The sequence below is a fragment of the Cryptomeria japonica genome, chromosome 3 (assembly GCF_030272615.1).
Source record: "Cryptomeria japonica chromosome 3, Sugi_1.0, whole genome shotgun sequence".
NCBI classification, from domain to species: domain Eukaryota; kingdom Viridiplantae; phylum Streptophyta; class Pinopsida; order Cupressales; family Cupressaceae; genus Cryptomeria; species Cryptomeria japonica.
This window is the reverse complement of record NC_081407.1, coordinates 479,497,752-479,517,750: the sequence shown is the minus strand read 5'-3', so window position 1 is coordinate 479,517,750 and position 19,999 is coordinate 479,497,752. Positions and strand designations below refer to the sequence as shown.

The window sequence follows — 19,999 nt, the reverse complement described above, 5'->3', positions numbered from 1 at the left end:
CTACAATGGTACTACAAAGTACAAACTAGTCTATGCCACTTATACTTGACAACAAACAAGAAATCCACTAGAATTTGACTCTAAGGTACTCTCAATAACCCCATAGCCCTCCTATGTTGCTTTTAACCATAACCAAGAACATAGAAAATTGGCACAAATGCTACTCTAAATCCCCAAATTGCTCTACTTGATTCTAATTCTATCTTACAATGCATTTATGAAGTGTTACAAAGCTGCTAGAAGCCAAAAAGATTGAAGAAACATGCCAAAGTCAAGGTTTTCAAAAATTGGAATGTCATAGGACACAAAAAACATCAGTAGTGAATTTTTTGTTTTCTATAAAGGCAATTTCATTTTCACAGCCTATTGCAACCAACACTTTTACCACTGTAGGAAAAATAGTCAAATCTAGAATTTTTCTTTTCTCTCAAAGCTTTGATGTCCCACACCATCTAAAGCAATCCTCAATGTCTAAGAGCCTATCCACTATTACTAACTCGTCAAACATGCCCTGAAGTACAAAAACCAGAATCTTTTACAAATTATCTACACATTCTTTCCTTGCAAAACCATCTTCCCAAACAAACGACAGCCCCTTTATTTCCCCACTTTCAAGAAAGGCTAGGAAAACACGCCAATTAAAAAGGGCATTTTGAAATGAGGTAAGGGACATTGCACATGAGCACAAAGTGCTTACATTTATGCCAATGGGCTTCCTTTCAACCTCATAAGATCACCATATTGGCAGCAAATTGTGACAACAATTAATCAAACACTAACGGGTTATATAAATCTTCAGTAAAAAAAAAGTGCACACAAACCTTATTCACAAAGTTAAAAGATTTTGTAGAGACATTACCGCAGCCAATTAGGGATTCACAGAAGTGTCCGTTGTTCCTAATGGATGAAAAGATTGCAAAACAGGCCCTCCATCTACAACATTGAAACAAGCCCTAACAGGGCAATCTTTCTAAAGGCAATTGATTGCGGATGGCAAGTGAAAGATGCAAAATTCATTGCCAACATCTTCATAGAATCAATAGAGATGATGGGTGTTCAAAACATTTCCCAAGTCATAACAAACAATGCTTAAAATTGTAGGGCAGCCTGTTTATTGGTTAAGGCAAGATGTATGGCATCTGTTCTAGACATCATTTGTCCACTCACACAACTTAGTGATGCAATTGATTGGAAAAAGAATCAAATAGATCAAAGGAACCTACACTCAAGCTAACGAGCTTTGAATGTTTGTGACAAATCATAATATGTCACAAGTCATCTATGGGTCCTCCAGATTCAGGTTGTTGAAAGTATGATTATAAAATTTCAACATTTTATTTTTATTTCCTTTATACATCATAGTAGGCCCAAAATGAAGCATTGGTCTTGGATGATAATTTTTAGGCTTATGTTGTTATCTTTTGAGTTTCAGACAATTGAGTATAATCAGGTTATCAATATAGATTGGTTGTGTTTAAGCGACATATATGAAGGCATGGACTCCACGATAAAAAAAATAAAGGACATTAGCTGTGAAGAAGAATAAGCCCAAAGGAACATTTTTCAAACAAATCAATGTGTTATTTTCTATTGCTCAAACAACATGGCCACACCCTTGTGTCTCCTAGCATTTGTCTTCTCACCTAAATATTACACTATGAAAATACTTTGTTTGCCTAGGAGAGTGAATCGTATAGAATTGTTGACGTTGGTGATATGTACAAGGCAACATTCACTACATTCTTCTCAGATCTAGATTTAGAGGACATAGTTATGGGTGAGTTTGGGAGTTCTATAACTTCAAGGAATCACAACCTTAGCACCCTTTAAGACATGTAAAAGAAGGATGGTTAAACATCATGGTAACTCCATGGCCTACAATCAAAGTTTTATTACAAGTATGCATTTTTTACTCTTTTACTTTCTTGCTTTTATAATTGTAAATGTTGTATGACAATGTCTTCAATCTCAACAAGTTGCAAATTCTTCTCCAGCTGAGTCAAACTGGAGTACATACTCACATACCTTCTCTCCCTCTACATTATGTATACATATTGTATGGCTTAACCTAGCCACACATAAACCAAGCAAAAAAACTGCCGTACTAGCAAACTGGTACCATCAATTTACCTATAGGCTATAACTCATAATTCTGAATATATTTTCACTTAAAAAAACATTCTCCAAAATGTCCAAGAGTAATTGGATGTCATCCAAATAAATTTCTGCATTCAGTATATTTATGTATGAAGTCATCTATTCATAGCTTTGAATTTTGTTTTAATGGATTAGCATGACGAATTTCTGCTGGAAAACTACAAAATTAAATGCATGTTTCCTGGTAACACTATATATAGCAGCTCAATCAAAAGTCCAACTTTTATACAGAAATGTTGTCTTGAAAAGCAACAAAACTTACCCAATAACCCTTCCATATTGACCTTGACCGCCACTTTGTTTCTTATGAAGATAATCAAATTCAGCACGTTGCGTGATAGTCTCACGAAAGTTGACTTGCGGTTTCCCAACTACAGCTTCAACCTAAGTCATCCCATTGAAGAAAATGGGCACCAGCAAAGTACAAATATCAACGAAATTCATTCTTAGTTGAAAGCATAGTGAGAACAAACAAATTTATGGGACCAAGGCAAAACACAATACTTTATATTCCCTTTTAATGCGTTCCACATAAATGTCCAAATGGAGCTCTCCCATGCCAGAAATAATTGTCTGTATAGAATACACACTAAATATTATGTCAAAAAAAATTAGAGCAAAAGTCATTGGAAATTGATGTTTTCAATTCAACAAGCATTACCTGACCACTGTCTCGATCTAAGCCAACTCGAAATGTTGGGTCTTCTCTTTGAAATCGATTCAAAGCTTTTGAGAACTACAAAGATAACATAAGGCAACTTTTTAGATTATGTCAAAAATTCTAAATATAATTATTAAAAATTCTCCACATATTGATTACACAAGAAACATTCAAGAAGACTAAAACCATTGGAAGCTATGCAAAAACAAATTTCAAAAAAGACTTTTACTTGTCCTCCCATGTCCTTGGATGCAGGTGCAATTGCTAGAGACATTACTGGCTCAGGAACATTCATAGATGTCATAGTGTACTTTACAGAACCATCAGTAAATGTGTCACCTATCCCACCAATCATCATATAAGTAGAAGATATATAATATTACGATAATGCAATATGCTCATGTGACAAGACATTAGTCTGCCATTCATACAAGACAGTTGACTGAAACCATTTCTATAGTCTATAACAGACCTACCTGATGCACAGTCCACTCCAAATACAGCTACGATTTCTCCAGCATGTGCTTTTTGAATATCCTGAAAACAATTAAGTGAAAAAATATACTGTATGCATCAATCAATATCAAATCTTTTATGACAGCCAAATGCATCTGTTATTTGTTATAGATATTTTCTTCCGATGGATTAATACCAGAAAAGAATATTGCTTTATGTTAAAAAAGGTCTGATATACAATCTAGCAGAACAAGAACCTCACCCAAGCCACTAAAATCTACAATCACTCTTTACCACTGAGTAGATTGCAGCCATACACTGTTTTATTACTTCAAAGACTTCTCAAAATTAGTGAAAAAAAAAATTATTTGCAAGCTACATAGCTCTTTACAAATCAGCACCATGAACAAACCTCCATATCATCAGCATGCATCCGCACAAGGCGAGGAACCTGCGTAAGAATCAAACAATTAATAGCTTATGATAATTAAATATTGAGAAGAACTGTGAAGACAGTACCAAATATACACAACCTCCGTAAAACCCAAAACAAACTAAGAATATCTTTCAGATTCCCTCTGCTTCCATTTCACAATCAAGAACAGTCTGGAGAAGCTAGCGTTTGTGCTTACTCTCCACTTCCTATTGTATGACTTATTTGAAAGAACAAAAGCATGATAGATAAAACTGAAAAATATAGAGAACAAAACATCTCAAGCAATTTGCATTCATGTTTTCTTATATCTTACATAAATCAAAATCTAACAAGCTAATAGAAGGACAAATTGTTACATTTTAGAAAGCTCTGTCACAATAATTGTATCTCAGAGCTCTGAATATGTGCCTGAGACAAAAAACATGGATAATAAACTTGGATAAGATAAAAACATGAAATATACACAAGCCACACCAAATGAAAACACACAAGACAATAATATCAGAGGTAAGTGCTGAACTTTTCTTATTCAGGAAAAATTCAATTGTAGTGACAAAGTAAATAGCTCAAACAAAATGCCCAATTGAGCTTAATTCATCTTATCGATTAACATTTGTGCCCTCCATAGTTACCGGGAAATCCTTTCATTTTTCGTTAACTATTAAAAACAAATCAGTTTCTCCATATATCTAGTAACATCAAAAAAAATGCTTACATTACATTTATTAACTTTAAAATTAGTGTATTGATTATATACCTCCACAAACCTACCTGTAGCAATGAATTAAAACTAGCAACAGACAAAAACCTAATCACTCACACATCAAGATTCAAGAATACTCAATTCCAATGGCTTTTCACCACAGAAAATTGCCAGGTGAACATTTTCTCACTTTCTATAAATTTGAATATCAATTGGAGACCACATCAGGAAAGCATCCCAGATAACTCATCTGACAGTCACAGCTACTTAATAAATATATATTATATCTCAAGCCTTTATTCAGGCACACAGATTTTGCTGTCTTTTGCACAGGAAACATTTGCACGACAGCTTTGCAAGACAATGGCATTTGACACCATTGAAGATTTTCAAGCATCGTGTACATAGTTAGAGAAGTTGGGTACCCAACCACTCCATACACATTTGATAGAACCAGATAACTATGTCAAGAAAAATACAAGTCATTCCAAAGCACAATATGAGATATGCATGCCAAACAAAATCTTAAAATCATATGCTCGTTAACAAAATTTAGTTTTCACTGCTCATTTTAGCAAATTTTAAATGACAGGACTCTACGACTACGACACATTTGCAACAAAAAAGAGCTCTCCTCAAATTCTGGTGCTTGCAATTTCATTACATTTATAAACATGTTAAAATGACAAATTATTTTAACAAAAGCATGTTCAAATTATTGAGTTGAACATACAAAATTTGGACTACTAAAGAGTTTACACAAATGAAGAACATCACATATACAATTGCATACTGTAGACAAAAATTCATTTGTACACAAGTTTACATTATATTGGTACCAAAATTCACTATGCCTAAAAATCTTGTGTTTAATCATATCTGTGGCCAAATGCTAGGTCATGCTAGTCAAGCATGTTATCTTCCCACTTAAAATAATTAATTCCTTAGGTGTCTGTCTGTCTTGGTTTACCAACAGTACGTGTCAGTTGTTCATAACAAAAATTATAAGTTAAGAATCCTGAAGGAGGGTCAAACTCCAACACCAACAAAGGAAAGAAAAGGTGAAGTTCAAAGAAAGACTACGATGGCAGATAACAAACAAAGGCAGGAAAGATTGAAGCTAAGACAAATCCTCTCTGGCGAATTGGAACAAAATCATATATGAAGATCATATTCCAAGCATAAAGTTGTCATTTCATAAGGTCCAATATTCAAGACATTTAGTTTCAATCAAGTAGAAAGATCACATTTAGTATATGGCTTCAAGTGAAGATTGGAAAGGAAATAAAGTAAAATACAGGAGAAAAAACAATGAATATTAACCCTTCATTTAAAATGAATCCCAAGCCAAGATTGAGGATCAATTAAAGCAAATTAAAGACAAACTCAGAAGATCAAAGCCCTTGATTCAAATGGACGCTCAAGATATGAACATAGAAGGAACGAAAGTAAAATTTTATATTATTTTCAAAGATTGAGGATAGAAATGGTCCCAAAAAATTTATTTGAATTATATTTTAAGTGTTGATTTTTAGATCAGACTGATAGCAATTAACAAAAATTAACACAATGAACACAGAACACAAGAATACCCTGGGAAAACCTTCATCTTGAAGGTGAAACACCCAGCAACTAATCTCAGATGATATTAGATAATAATCAGTGTATATCTTTACAGATTTGCTTCAACACTTGAAGCAGTATGAACAGCAGTTCATGAATCCAAACTAGGGCATCAAACTGATGTACACAGCAGTGTAACCAACTTATCTGAAATATGCTTGAATGGAGATGATTCGCTAATCAGTGAAGACAATTCCCTGAACATGAAGTCCATTCGCTGATCATGGACACGAGTCGCTGATCATGGACACGAGTCGCTGTCTTAGAGATGGTGCACTGCCCTTGGAAATGGATTCGCTGATCAGATAATAGTTTCACTGCCTTAGGAATGTATTCGCTGATCAGCAGAAGGAATTCGCTGCTCTGCTGAAGGTGATAGAATGCTGGATGCTTGAGTGAATGAATATGTAATGAATCCCAATTACATCTCCTTTATATATGTGAGAGGCACCCATTCAAGTTGGGTCGGCCTCTTAGAATAAAAACAATAATTTACAATAATATAAACCTATATAGGGTCGGCCCTATAAGGCAATTACAATTAACATTTTAATTTGCACATTAATGTGACTAAGGCCGATAGGCCAATTAGTCACCCATAGGCTAGGTCAGCCCTAGAAGGAATCCAACCTAGCTACAAACAACATCAACATTAAGCTTCAAGAAGCTACAGCTAGATGATTATACATATGTGTCATTTACACATACAATGTAACGAGACTTGATGCCAGACTTACACTCCAAATATTGTTATTAAAAGTTCAATGTCAATTAAACTGTTAAGTGTCTATGTAAAGCTACAAAATTAAAGCTTGCTTATGTTACCCAGGTTTTCATTCAAGTCCAATACCAAGCATTGTAATTGTTCAAGGAAGAATTCAATCAATAAGAAATTCTAAGTTAACTTTGTGTAACATTAGTGTTCCAAGAATAGAAACTATGAAGCAATTTTGAATGCTTTGTGATACTTTGTTGCCTTCATCCTTTCTTCTTCTAAGTGCTATTGTTTCAACAAGTTGTGTTTTCTGCTTATGTCTTAACTGTCAGAAAAAGAAAAAATTCCTTGGTAAGAATAGGAGTTCTTCAAAGTCTCATGCACTAACCTCTGAGATCAAAATAGTTAGGTCAAGTTTGCTTAATTAATTTATCCTTATGTAAAACTCCATATACTACATTTACGGTGTTCTTATTAGCAAACTTGTTTTGTTTTGGATTTTATAAGTAGATAATATCAGGGAGCTTCCCTTGCAAATTGAAAGAAGGGTTTTTCTCATCCACCACGTTGTTTTATGTTGTCATGAAAGTGACATTAAAACACAAAAAACATTTAACTAACTACAGTGCAGTCACAGAAACCTCTCCAAAAATATTTCTTAAATAAAGTGATCAATGGAGTCGTTGGAATTGATGCATATGAGCAAGATATTTAAGTCATTTGGACCTTCCCTCAATGGCCACTCAGCCCTAACATGGCCCCCTATCCTGCACAATTCATATAGATTGGTGTTCATGCTATTATCCATAACATCCATCTAGACCATCTCCAACATCACTGATCATATTCTTTGAGGGATATGCTTGGCCACCAGATAATTTGTTCTCAACAATTACAAGTAGAAACAAACCACCAAATATCATGTTGGTTAATAATCTTCTCCATAATCTACAAGAAGTAGACAAAGAAGCAATAAATTTTCAATAATCCAACCTATCATGAAATGTAGGGAAAGAACCAATATTTGTATGAACATTAGAAGCTTACATCCAAGGAGTTGAAGGTACTGCAATTTCTTTCAATGCTAGAAATAGAAATAGATAAAGACAGAAATAATGAGATGCCATCCTATCATTTTATTCCTAGGCCACTTAGTCCTTTTGCTCTACTACTAGGTATCGTTGATCAACTTTTACCCAAAATCAAGAAGCATCCATTTTTCCTCTACCAAAACCTTGGCCACAAAGATAGGTGTGTACTAACAATTTCCTTCTAACATGTTTGGATAATCTTGGCCTTGGATGTGAATCTAAGTTCTATATAGAGTACCCTACTTCTGCCTATAATTATCCTTCAAATCCTCCTTGGCCAATGGGCATTATCAAATGTTGTATCGAACCAATTGTTGTGAATACTAATGTTGTTCCTTTGTCCTTTCCACCAAGCTCAACTACGAAACATGCAACATGTTGATTCCAATGTTAAGGTCCTATGTTGGACTTCATCATCTGCATGTTTTCTCAAGTGTCTTAGTTAAACGTATAGAACTAAATAACAATGTACTTACTAGTTGTAAGAAGTTAAAACAAAGCAAAAACTATTTTTGCTATTTGATGTCAAATATAGTGCATATAGAAAAAAATGCACGTTGTACTTTATAAAAATCATAATTATAATAAAAATACATAGGAATTTTGCCTTAAATTAGATTATTAAAACTAGGGCACAATTACTATTCATAATACAAGCAATAATTACCATATTTAAGCTCCCAATCCTTTCCTAATTATCAACCCTAATGGAGGATGGAAAATTACTTGTTAGGGCACTAGGAAAACATTCTCCACAAATAGGCCCAAGGGTTTCAAGAACACCTGTCCGTACCACCTCTTGGACTCACCCATTTGGGATGGAATTACTACCCTCCTAACAAAACCAAACCATCCCCATGAAGGAAAATAAAGAATGATTAAGGATTAGGTCTTTATATGCTAATCTCTCATGCATTATGAATATTATGTAAATAAATGAAATTAAGCATAATTGTCAAATAAATCTGATTCTCCTATTGTAACAAATATAAATCTTATTGGCATTATCACTGTTATACGTATATATGAGAATTAATGAAACAGTCTATATTATAGGCCATAAATCTGTCAGTAATTCCCAATAGAAATTAAATATAATATTCTGTAATAAACATTGAGTTTATGGAAGAGATACAGCATACCAATCTGCTGTCACAATAACAATTGCAATAATCTAGATGATCTGCCAGTAAATTAGAATTCTGTTCCTTCAATGATGGTCCTCAAACTCCATTTCTAATCTTTATTTATATATTTACTTCTAAGATACATACCCTTTCAGATTGAAGAGACATATCTTTCTCTTTGTTGATTGCTGTTCTTAGTCACAATAATAATTGCATCTTAATATAATTTCTAATGCAAATTGCACCTTTTTTTAAGGAATGTTTCTTTAACACAATATTCTTACTTTCCTTTATGATTTGCACCCTTTGGAGAGTATCCAAAGTCAAATCATATAATCTTCCTAATCGCCCCTTTTGGAAATGCACATTGGTCAGCATATAGACCACGTCATTTCACTTACTAATTTGATGCTTCTTTTAATTAGTGTTCTCATTCTCAACAAAGAACTGCTTCTAACACACTACTGTATATTTTATATTTCTTTCATGAATCGATCATAATATTAACTTCTCTGCCACCACCTATATTTTTTCATATTAAGTCACTGTTCTGATCATAGTTGGCCTTGATTATGACTTATTATTAATTAATATGTTAATGTTTAATGTTAATCACTGCTCCTTGCAAATGGATCGCTGCATATCTATGGATCGCTGCATATCTGCCCTTAGCAAACAATAATATTATGTCTCTTGAAACGCTACACATTTCTTAAGTTCTAGAATTGGTTATCTTCAAATTCTGATCGGACATCTTATGTTCATTATATCATTGTCTCTACTTCAATGAGAATAGTCTCTTTTCCTTGGAGAATCATTAGTAAAGCCGATTGCTGCATCCTCTTTGTTTGTCTGTGTTATTGTTTACCTGAGATCAATTTAGAAAATTGTGAAGTATTTTTGAAAAGACAATTTTCTTTATTAAGGTTTCTATTGTTTAGGCAGGGGCATGACAGTCTGCCTATCCCAAAAGTTGCTTGTCCTCAAGCGAAGTTAGTGTTCATTAAATCAAAATCAACCCTTAGAGCGTATGGTATAATTAGCTTCTATTGTTCAACTCTAATATTACACTATTTGCAATTTTGAACAATTTCGTAACAATAGAATCCTAGAGTTCTCTCACTCTTGTTTCGCATCACTTTGTAAGTGGTTAGGTTGTCCCAAAGTTCGCCCAATATTGTAGATATCTCTTAAGCTTAAGGCAAGAACTTATATATTAAGATGAGGATTAGAGGAATGACACACATCTATAACCTCAAATGCAATGTTCTTTCCTAAATAAATTCATATCTCTTTTGGTTCACTCTAGTTATTTTCATATTCTAGATCAACCAAAAGCCGTAATCGTGGATATTCATGGAGTAGACATGCTGCAAACACATTAGGCATGAACCAAGCATGGAGCATACACACAAAAACACGGAGCATACACATGGATATATGCAAACACGGAATATACACGCAGATAACGTATTGTTAGATTTCTTCTCATTGACTAGAATGATTCGTTGATTCATCTTTACCCTGCAGGATGGCAAGATCAACGCTCTGATACCAATTGTAATATCCCCTGTTAGGGTCTGCCTGTTTCCCAATAATTAATCATACATTATTATGCATAATTATTGCCTTAAATCAGATTATTAAAACTAGGGAAAAATTACTATTCATAATACAAGCAATAATTACAATATTTAAGCTCCCAAACCTTTACTAATTATCTACCCTAATGGAGGATGGAGAATTACTTGTTAGGGCACTAGGAAACCATTCTCCACAAATAGGCCCAAGGGTTTCAAGAACACCCGTCCATACCACCTCTTGGACTCACCTATTTTGGGATGGTATTACTACCCTCGTAACAAAACCAACATATCCCCATGAGGGAAAATAAAGAATGATTAAGGATTAGGTCTATATGCTAATCTCTCATGCATTATAAATATCTCTGTAAATAAATGAAATTAAGGAAAATTGTCAAATAAATCTAATTCTTCTATTGTTAACAAATATAAATCTTATTGGCATTATCACTGTTATGCGTACATATAAGAATTAATGAAACAGTCTATATTATAGGCCATTAATCTGTCCCATCTAGATACAGCATACCAATTAGGTTTATGGAAGAAATACAGAATGCCAATCTGCTGTCACAATAACGAGTGCAATACTCTAGATGATCTGCCAGTAAATCGGTATTCTGTGCTTTCAATGATGGTCCTCAAACTCCATTTCTAATCTTTATTTATATCTTTACTTCTAAGATACATACCCTTTCAGATTGAAGAGACATATCTTTCTCTTTGTTGATTGCTGTTTTTAGTCACAATAACAATTGCAACTTAATAATATTTCTAATACAAATCACACCTTTTTTAAGGAAACTTTCTTTAACACAATATTATTACTTTCCTTTATGAATTGCACCCATTGGAGACTATCCAAAATCAAATCATATAATCTTCCTAATCGCCCCTTTTGGAAATGCACATTGGTCAGCATATAGACCCCCGCTTTTCTTCTTCTAGGTTAGTTTTGAGTCGTTTAGCTATTAGCTTTTTATTTGGAAGAAGTGCAAAATTGAAAGATCAAAATTTGACTAAGGCATGAAGATGACCTTTTGTGCGTAACCTTCGCACCTTTCATGTGTAGCCTTCGAGCCTTTCGTGCGTTGCCCTCACACCTATCATGCATTGGCCACACACACATCATGCATCATTGATCACGCACATCTCGTGCATTGCCCATGCACGCATCATGCATTGCCCATGCACGCATCATGCGTTGCTCTCACACATATTGTGCTTGATCAAGTTCAATTGTGAGAAAGAGGAGAGCTACACCTTTAAGGCAAATCATTCAATGAACGCGATTATCAAACAACGAATAAGCATACAAGCCATGTGCATTCAACGATGTTATTCCTACACTTGGGCTATGCACGATGCAAGTCGTCAAATTGATGCAATGAACGTAGAGATAATAGCGACCCTCATGGAGTCAAGTCCAAGCATTCAACTACGCCACCCTAGCACTTGAGTTCACACGATGCTACATTCAATATGGATTCCAAGACTCAAGGTCGATTTTGAATGATGATTGCAGGACATTTAATGGAAGTTATCACACCAGTAGAAAGCATAAGTCAGCCACCTCGACTTAATTTGATCAAAACAAGTCATTGAATTCAATATAGCCAAGTGATTTCATTCAATAATTCGAATTGCAAAGCTCAAAGCTCTTTATTGGTATTGATTGCAACACATTTGATATATGGCAATCGCATATCATGAAGTAATTGTAATATGTGGGTGGCGATTTGTTCCAAAGGCATCACGATTTTAAGAAAGGGTGCTCTCACTTAAGGATCAAAAATGATAACCACGCAAGCATTAAATGGGTGCAACCAGATTGCCAATCGATTTTAATTGCAAAAACATCAAATGAGAATCGCTGATGCCTGTGATGAGGTACCAACCTCCTTGAACGATTATAGGCTCTAATTTGATCATTTCATTTGATCAAATTTATCTTTATACTTGCACTTTTATTCAACTTCATCTAGGCAATCAGACAATAATGGCAATTCATTATTGAGTCTGTGCGAGTTGTTGAGAGTGATTTTGATCCCACATTGGGCAGCGAATTCATCTCTGCATTTTGATCATCAGCGACTCTACTTTGATCAGTGATTTTGTTGATTGATTCAAGATCTTCATAAGGATCGATTTGTGTATGGAACAATTTTGAAATGATGTAATCTTCATTCAAACAGCAACCAGTCTATGAAATGCGATTTTAATTCTAGCATCAGCAAACACATTATTGGTGATAATCTCATATTCAATCAGAGTTGTATCCAAATTGATAATTATAGAGCGAATTCTTTCCAAGGTTTGGGCGATCTTCATGTTCAAAGCAAATTGCATGATTCAAACAATGATTTTTGATTTCTGATTTACAACTTTTGACTATGTGAATGGAAGCGAATATCAAGGTGGTGAAATCAAATAACATTACTGACAGCAAGTTGATTCTGAGATCAGCAAGGTGGCGATTTTGACATCACAGTGAACAATACCAAGAGCGATCAGCAACTTTGCCAGCGATTTGACTTGAGTTAATTAATAATCGAATTTGGAGGCAGGATTATTGTTTAGCATACTTGGAAAGAAGACAGCTTGATCTTTTCATTTGATTACTGGTATATTTTGAAATGAATCGCAGGTCTGAGACTGAGTGTATTTCTTCAATTTGAGATTGAATTCAGTTCTATCTATGTCTAATTTCGCTTCACTTCATTAAATTCTGTTTTAAGAAGGGTTCTTTTAATGAATTTTGATTGCCTTTGGAACATTTGCAAGGACTTATTGTTGGCATAAGTAATTATGGTTCATGAATGGAAATTGTGAGCCTTAGGTTTGGATCATTAGGTTGTTTGCAAGCAAATCTCATATCATAACACTAACTTGAACAACTTTCACAAGTGCAAGATGGCTACAACACGACAAATTCGAGGAGGATAGTGCACTTCAAGTCTCTATAAGGCAGCTGTTGGCATCTTCAAGTTGCAAGCTCACACAAGGAGAAGTAGGATCAATGCATTTCAAGGCACGATGAGGATCAAGTATAGGCAAGACAAGGTCTACACCAAATGCAACAACAAGGCAAAGGATAGCAATCAACATCAAGCACTTGAGGATGGAATTTTCGCAATCTTGAATTTCCTTCGCAAATCCAAGAATCATTGTCAATATAGCCAAATAAAAGCTTGAGAATGCAAGTGATCAAGACAAGAGATAGTTTCAGAAGAGTTAATCAAAGTTAGAAGATCGACATGAGCAAAGTCATCATCACATCAAGAGCTTGATAATGTTGAGTATCAAGAGATATGCCTCATTTACAATTACAACTTGTGATGAGTTACAAAGATCAATCAAGTTGAGGTGGTGCCCAATCATCATTTATCCAATCATATCATTTTCAAGCTAAGGCGTCCGAATTCAATGTACCTGACTCATCCAACAAAGAGATAACTACCACATGGGCACGAAGTTCAAAGTACTTACCATCATCTTCCATTGGTTGAATTTTCACAGGACATGTGTCCTGTCAAATATAATTGTATCATTGGTCAAGCATTAAATGTTTTGTAATGGGTTCAACAAACCCTAATCAGGGTTTCTATCTTTCGATCTTGGCCATTGATTATGAATTGATCTGAGCCACTGAATTGTAATGAGAGCACTATAAAAGGCCTCACTTCTTCATTTGTAAAAGTTAATAGCAATAGTTCAAGAATAGCGAATACATAGTGAGTAGAAATCAATTAGAGTAGAGTAGGAAGGCAAAGATTGTTGCCAAGACATTGTTGCAAAAGGCATGTAAACTTCATTGAAGATATGGTGAAATACATATGTTGATTCAACAATTTGCATGATCTCTACTTCTCATTTTATTTTCATGTTGTTTAGATGAATGAAAGAACTATATGTATGATCAACGGTGAAATTCGTATATCCATGCTACTAACACCTTGGCGATGGTAAAGTGCCTTGTGTAATCAACTGGACCCGTGATGCAGAGATTCTTGGAGTTGCTCTCAATCACCTAGTTGTCTTTGTTGTTCTCTCCAGCGCTCTAACTCCTCAAGCCCATCCAATGGTACTTGGTAAGGGTTCTATTAGTTAGACCTCCAAGGCCTAATCCACTTTGGCTTGCCTCCAAGGTATAGCCACAAATGTTTTACAACAATGCTTCCTATTGAGGGTTCCACCTCAATCCCTATCACACCTTCCCAACGCTCCAACAACCTCTACAAAAGATCTTTCTTCACAAACTTGTTCCATGAGAGTAAAATGAAGTTACTCAGTGTCTATGGTGTCTACTAAGGGTTTGGTCACCTTTAACCCCATTGTCAAGCCTTCCCAAGGTCACCTTGACTATATCAGGCTCCAAACAGGCCGAATTCAATTAGCCCTCCTATTACGGTTTTCAAGGCTTAGTTTCACATCTACCCACACAAGGCCCCAAATAAATTACATTTACGAGTACCCTTTTCCTAGTTACATACAATATTGCAAAATGGCATCTGGGTTCTTCGTACACATGGGGTTTCTAAAACTGTCCTATTTTCAAAGGTTTTAGGCCTACCCGGGTGACTTGCAAACTTGGCCTTAGAAGGCTTCACCAGTCAAAACCTCTGCAAAAACCAATCATGGATTCTCAAAGGGCATTCAATGAGGTCTTCAAACATGTATCCACTTCTATTCTACCAATCCATGTGTGCTCTGAAAACACACATCTTTTGCTGTCCTAGTCTCACCAACTCCTAGCTGTGAGCCTAGGGTATCATTGTAAAATCAGTACAAAGGTCTGCAAAACCAAAATACCTACACTAAACATATTTACAAACCCTAACCTAGCATTCCACAGGATTTCAACCAGTGCCATCGGTGGATGCTCAGGTTAGAGTCATTTCTTGCTTAAACCCTAGCTTACAAGGGTTTTGCACCTAGTCACAGAGAATGGTTTGAATCTCTACAACCAGAGACAATTAGACCTTGAAATCTACCTTGCTGGAAAGTAGATTCACCAATCCCTCATGCCCTGCAAGTAGAATCCTCTGACAAGTCCGTACTGGACCTTACCACACAACAAAAAACAAAGTAAAATAATGAAAACAGTGTAAAACAAGGTTTTTTCCTTACAACCAAAACTTGCTTTGCATTCCAATTCCTCCCAACTGTACAATGACGTTGTCTTTGGCTTAGAACCAACTTCTTCACTGCCAAGAACAAAAAGTGCAACTTTTGCAATATTGCAAATGTTGCTTAGCACTTTTTACATATTTTGGTTCTTAGGATGCAAACTTGCACTCAAGTGTACTCCAAGGCCCCAAAGGCCCTCTATGCATTCTAGGAGACCTAAAACAATACCTTGCACCCTTATTACATGATGACTCTGTTCTTAGAGTTGTGCACCTGTGAACAACATCAACATTACATCTTTCTAGGATGACCACATCCTGAACACAACAAAAGCTTGGACAACTCAACCATGACTTCATTAAGTCCCAAATGGTTGGTCCACTTATTGCAACATAAAAGACATAAAAGACTGAAGAACAAACCAAAATTAGCATGGAGTGATAGGTGCCCTGCACCATACTCCCCTGGGACAAAGAACTCAAGTCCCTTGAGTTAAGAGGTCAGCAATTTCCACCCCATGCTGATTTATATCTGATTCTGACATCCACATAGCATTTGATTCAGGTAACCTTGCCCACTTTACAAGATAATGCTTGTATACACCTTTCCTTGCCTTCTTTATTACCTTGGTGCCCAAGATACTTTCCGACTTGACTGGTTGGCTTGGTGGCAAATCTCTCACCCAATCTTCAGTACCCTATGATGAAGTGTCCAACTGATGTGTTTGTGATTCTCCTTTGTATGGATAGATATCACATATATTAAAGATAGGAGAAATACCCAAGGTGGGAGGGAGTTCAACTTCATATGCATTATGACCATATTTATGCACCACCTTGTGAGGCCCAATCTTCTTCATCAGTGGCTTAGTAGGCTGCCCTTTTAGAAGTCTCTCATTCCTTAAGTAGGCCAGGACCAAATCTCCAATCTTAAATTGCACATTCCTTCTTGTTTTATCAGCATTCATCTTATATTGCTCGGACTTTTGTTGTAAGGTTTGTCTTACCTTATCATGCACTTCTTTGATTCCTTCTGCAAAATTCTCACCTTGTGCACTCTTGGGTGTCATAGAACTGAGATCCCTGAGTTCTAGTATACCCCTAGGATGAAAACCATACACTATTTCAAAGGGACTTTTACCTGTACTTCGGTTAACTGAGTCATTGTATGCATATTCTGCCTGGCCGATTACCAAATCCCAAGTCTGCCCATGTTGTTTGGTGAGGCATCTTAGTAGATTATCCAAGCAACTGTTTACTACCTCTATCTGACCATCTGATTAAGAATGGTAGGCAGATGAAAAAGATAATTTTGTGCCCAACTTTCTCCAGAAGTGGCTTAAGAACTTTAAATCTCTATCACTAACTATGTTGATTGGAAGGCCATGAATTCTAACTATCTCTTTGAAGAAGAGTCCTGCAATATAGGTGGCATCATTGGTGCTTTTGCAAGGTATAAAATGTGTCATTTTGCTGAACCTATTAACCACTACATACACACTGTCAAATCCCCTTGGAGTTCTTGGTAAGCCTAACACAAAATCCAAGCTTAAACATTCCCAAGGCCTCTGAGGTATGACCAAAGGTTGGTACAGACCTGCATTACTTGATGAACCTTTTGCTCTTTGGCAAATTGCACATTGTTCTACAAACCTTCTCACTTCTGATTGCAACTTGGGCCAATGGTAAAACCTACTAACCTGCTCCATAGTTTTATCTATGCCAAAATGACCTCCTAGACCTCCTTGATGCTTTTCTTGAATAATGTTTTGTCTCATAGAACTTTGGGGAATGCAAAGAAGGTGTCCTTTGAACAGCAAACCCTCTTGTATCATATACTCTGAATAAGAAACATGTGAGGTGTCAGAAAAATCAAAACAAACAGCATATATCTCTGCAAAGTCTTTATCATCCTTGTAGAGGTCTTTTAACTCATTCAACCCCACACTTTGCAATTGTATCTCCTACATAGTCATGACTCTCCTACTTAATGCATCAGCTACCTTGTTTGCAGTGCCCTTTTTGTACTTGATAGTGAACGTGTAGGATTGTAAGTATTCAACCCACTTTATAGGTGTCTTTGATTCAATTTCTCTTGCCCATTAAGGAAACTAAGGGCATGGTTGTCAGTATAAACTACAAACTCTTTGGGTAGCAAGTAATGACGCCACTTCTTCAATGCTTGCACCATGGCATACAACTCCAAATCATATGTGGAGTATCTTTGCTTGGCTTCATTCAATTTCTCTGAAAAGAATGCTATAGGATGATTTTCTTGACTCACAACGGCCCCTATTGCCCTTTGGCTAGCATCACACTCTACTTTAAAGAACTGACTGAAATCAAGCAATCTTGTTGAAATAGTAGCTAGCTCGGATACCTATCTATTGTATTTTAATGTTGTCAATGACAATTAAAATACACATGTATTATCTATTATGTAAATCGAACTTAGGGCTGGGCCCAAATACATGTAACTTGTAATTATGTCTTGCTTGGGCAAGACCTATATATAATGTAACTTGTGGATAGGACAGGCCCTATAAATGTAACTTGTAATTTGGTCTGACCCTAATTGGGTGATGTAACTTGTGGTCCTATATTGAATGTAACTTGTACATAGGGTAGGTCCAATATGTATTTTGAGCAATTATGTAATTGGGCTGGGCCCAAACTCATGTAGCGTGTGATAAAGGCAATCAAGCAATAACGTCTTAATAGGTCAAGACCTATTTGGACGATATACATAATATTATTATTAAATTAACAAGGCAGGCCAACTTGAGACTTGACACCACAAGTCAAGTATATAAGCAAATCATTTGCATGGCATAATGAATCAATAACATACAAGGCGAATTATTCTTAAGGCTGTCAACACATGTAATTTGCTCTCCAACATTTGGCGATCTCTCTCTCTCTCTTGTGCGAACTTGCTCCTCATCCATTGTGTGAAGGTTGGCTGTTAGGTGATGCTATCAAGATCTTGCGAAGCTGATGAAGATTTGCCTTGAGCGAATTTGATGCTGATGATAAGGGCTACAATCTCCATTATCATATAAAGAGGAATTCAGATCTGCTATCTTGATGGTTGAACATCAATCTGAGATAAGCACACTTGCCTTGTAATTGCCTACATTTAAGATAGTACATATTGTACTTTGTGGCTGGGTTTTTCACCTCCAAGAGGGAGGTTTTCCCAGGGTATTGGTGTGTCTTGTTTTGTGTTTTTATTGTTGTTACTGTTTTGTTATAACCTGATTATTTAAGATTAACATCTGATTGCTTAAAATTAACAAATCTAAGGGTTGGCAACTCTGCTATCTTAGCTTTCAACAATTCAAACCCCTTATTGCCTTCCTCTATCCACTTAAATTGACATTTAATCCCTCCTTTAATGTTGTTAAGGATAGGAGCACAAACATGGCTAAAGTTTCTCACAAACTTCCTATAAAAAGATGCCATTCCATGAAAACTTCTAACATCACTCATGCTCCTAGGTGTAGGCCAATTTAGTATTGCCTCTACTTTACTTGGATCCATCTTTAAACAACCTTGTGAAATGACAAAACCAAGGTAAACTAACTCTGTTTTCAAGAACTCACATTTTTCCAGGTTGATTTTGAGTTGAGCCTCCTTCAACTTCTTCAAGACCATCTCCACATGCTTAAGGTGTTCCTCCTTGGACCTGTTGAAGGCCAAAATGTCATCAAGATACACAATAACAAATTTGCTAATAAACTCAACTAAGACTTCATTCATGAGCCTTTAAAAAGGTACTAGGTGCATTGGTGAGGCCAAAAGGCATCACCAACTACTCATATAGGCCTGCATTGGTTCTAAATGTTGTCTTCCATTCATCACCGGGTATGATTCTTATCTAATGATAACCAGACTTCAAATCCACCTTTGTGAAGTAGCATGCTCCACCTAGATTGTCCAATAGGTCCTCTATCCTTGGCATGGGAAACCAGTATCTTATGGTGATCTTATTAATTGCTCTTGAGTCAGTGCAAATCCTCCATTTTCCTCCTTTTTTAGGCACTAGAATAGTGGGTACAGCACAAGGACTCAAACTCTTTTTAATAAACCCTTTGTCTAAGAGTTCCTGCTCTTGTTTGGCAATCTCCTCATTTTGGCTAGGTGTCATTTTATAAGCAGCTTTGTTAGGCAGATTTGCCGCTGGTATCAAGTCTATTTGATGATTTACATCCCTCATTGGAGGCAAAGAATTAGGCATATCATCTCCTATAACCTCTTCATGTTGCTTTAACAAACCTTGCACTTCTTGAGGCACTTCACTCATTGGATCTGCCTT

General features: G+C 35.9%; 1 protein-coding gene across 2 annotated transcripts in view; it reads right to left on the bottom strand.

Annotated features, from left to right (window-relative positions):
• LOC131045348 (elongation factor G, mitochondrial) overlaps window positions 1-19,999 on the bottom strand; it is a 110,899-nt gene that overhangs the window by 73,894 nt on the left and 17,006 nt on the right. For both annotated transcript variants that reach the window (XR_009105802.2, XM_057978937.2), the window contains exons 9-14: window positions 3,687-3,725; window positions 3,295-3,355; window positions 3,048-3,157; window positions 2,819-2,893; window positions 2,662-2,730; window positions 2,420-2,541 (exon numbers count right to left, since the gene is read on the bottom strand). Coding sequence is in view for 1 of the 2 variants with exons in the window: in XM_057978937.2 (XP_057834920.1) it covers window positions 2,420-2,541; window positions 2,662-2,730; window positions 2,819-2,893; window positions 3,048-3,157; window positions 3,295-3,355; window positions 3,687-3,725 (476 nt within the window). In the remaining variant the exon portion in view is untranslated. The remainder of the gene's footprint in view (window positions 1-2,419; window positions 2,542-2,661; window positions 2,731-2,818; window positions 2,894-3,047; window positions 3,158-3,294; window positions 3,356-3,686; window positions 3,726-19,999) is intronic.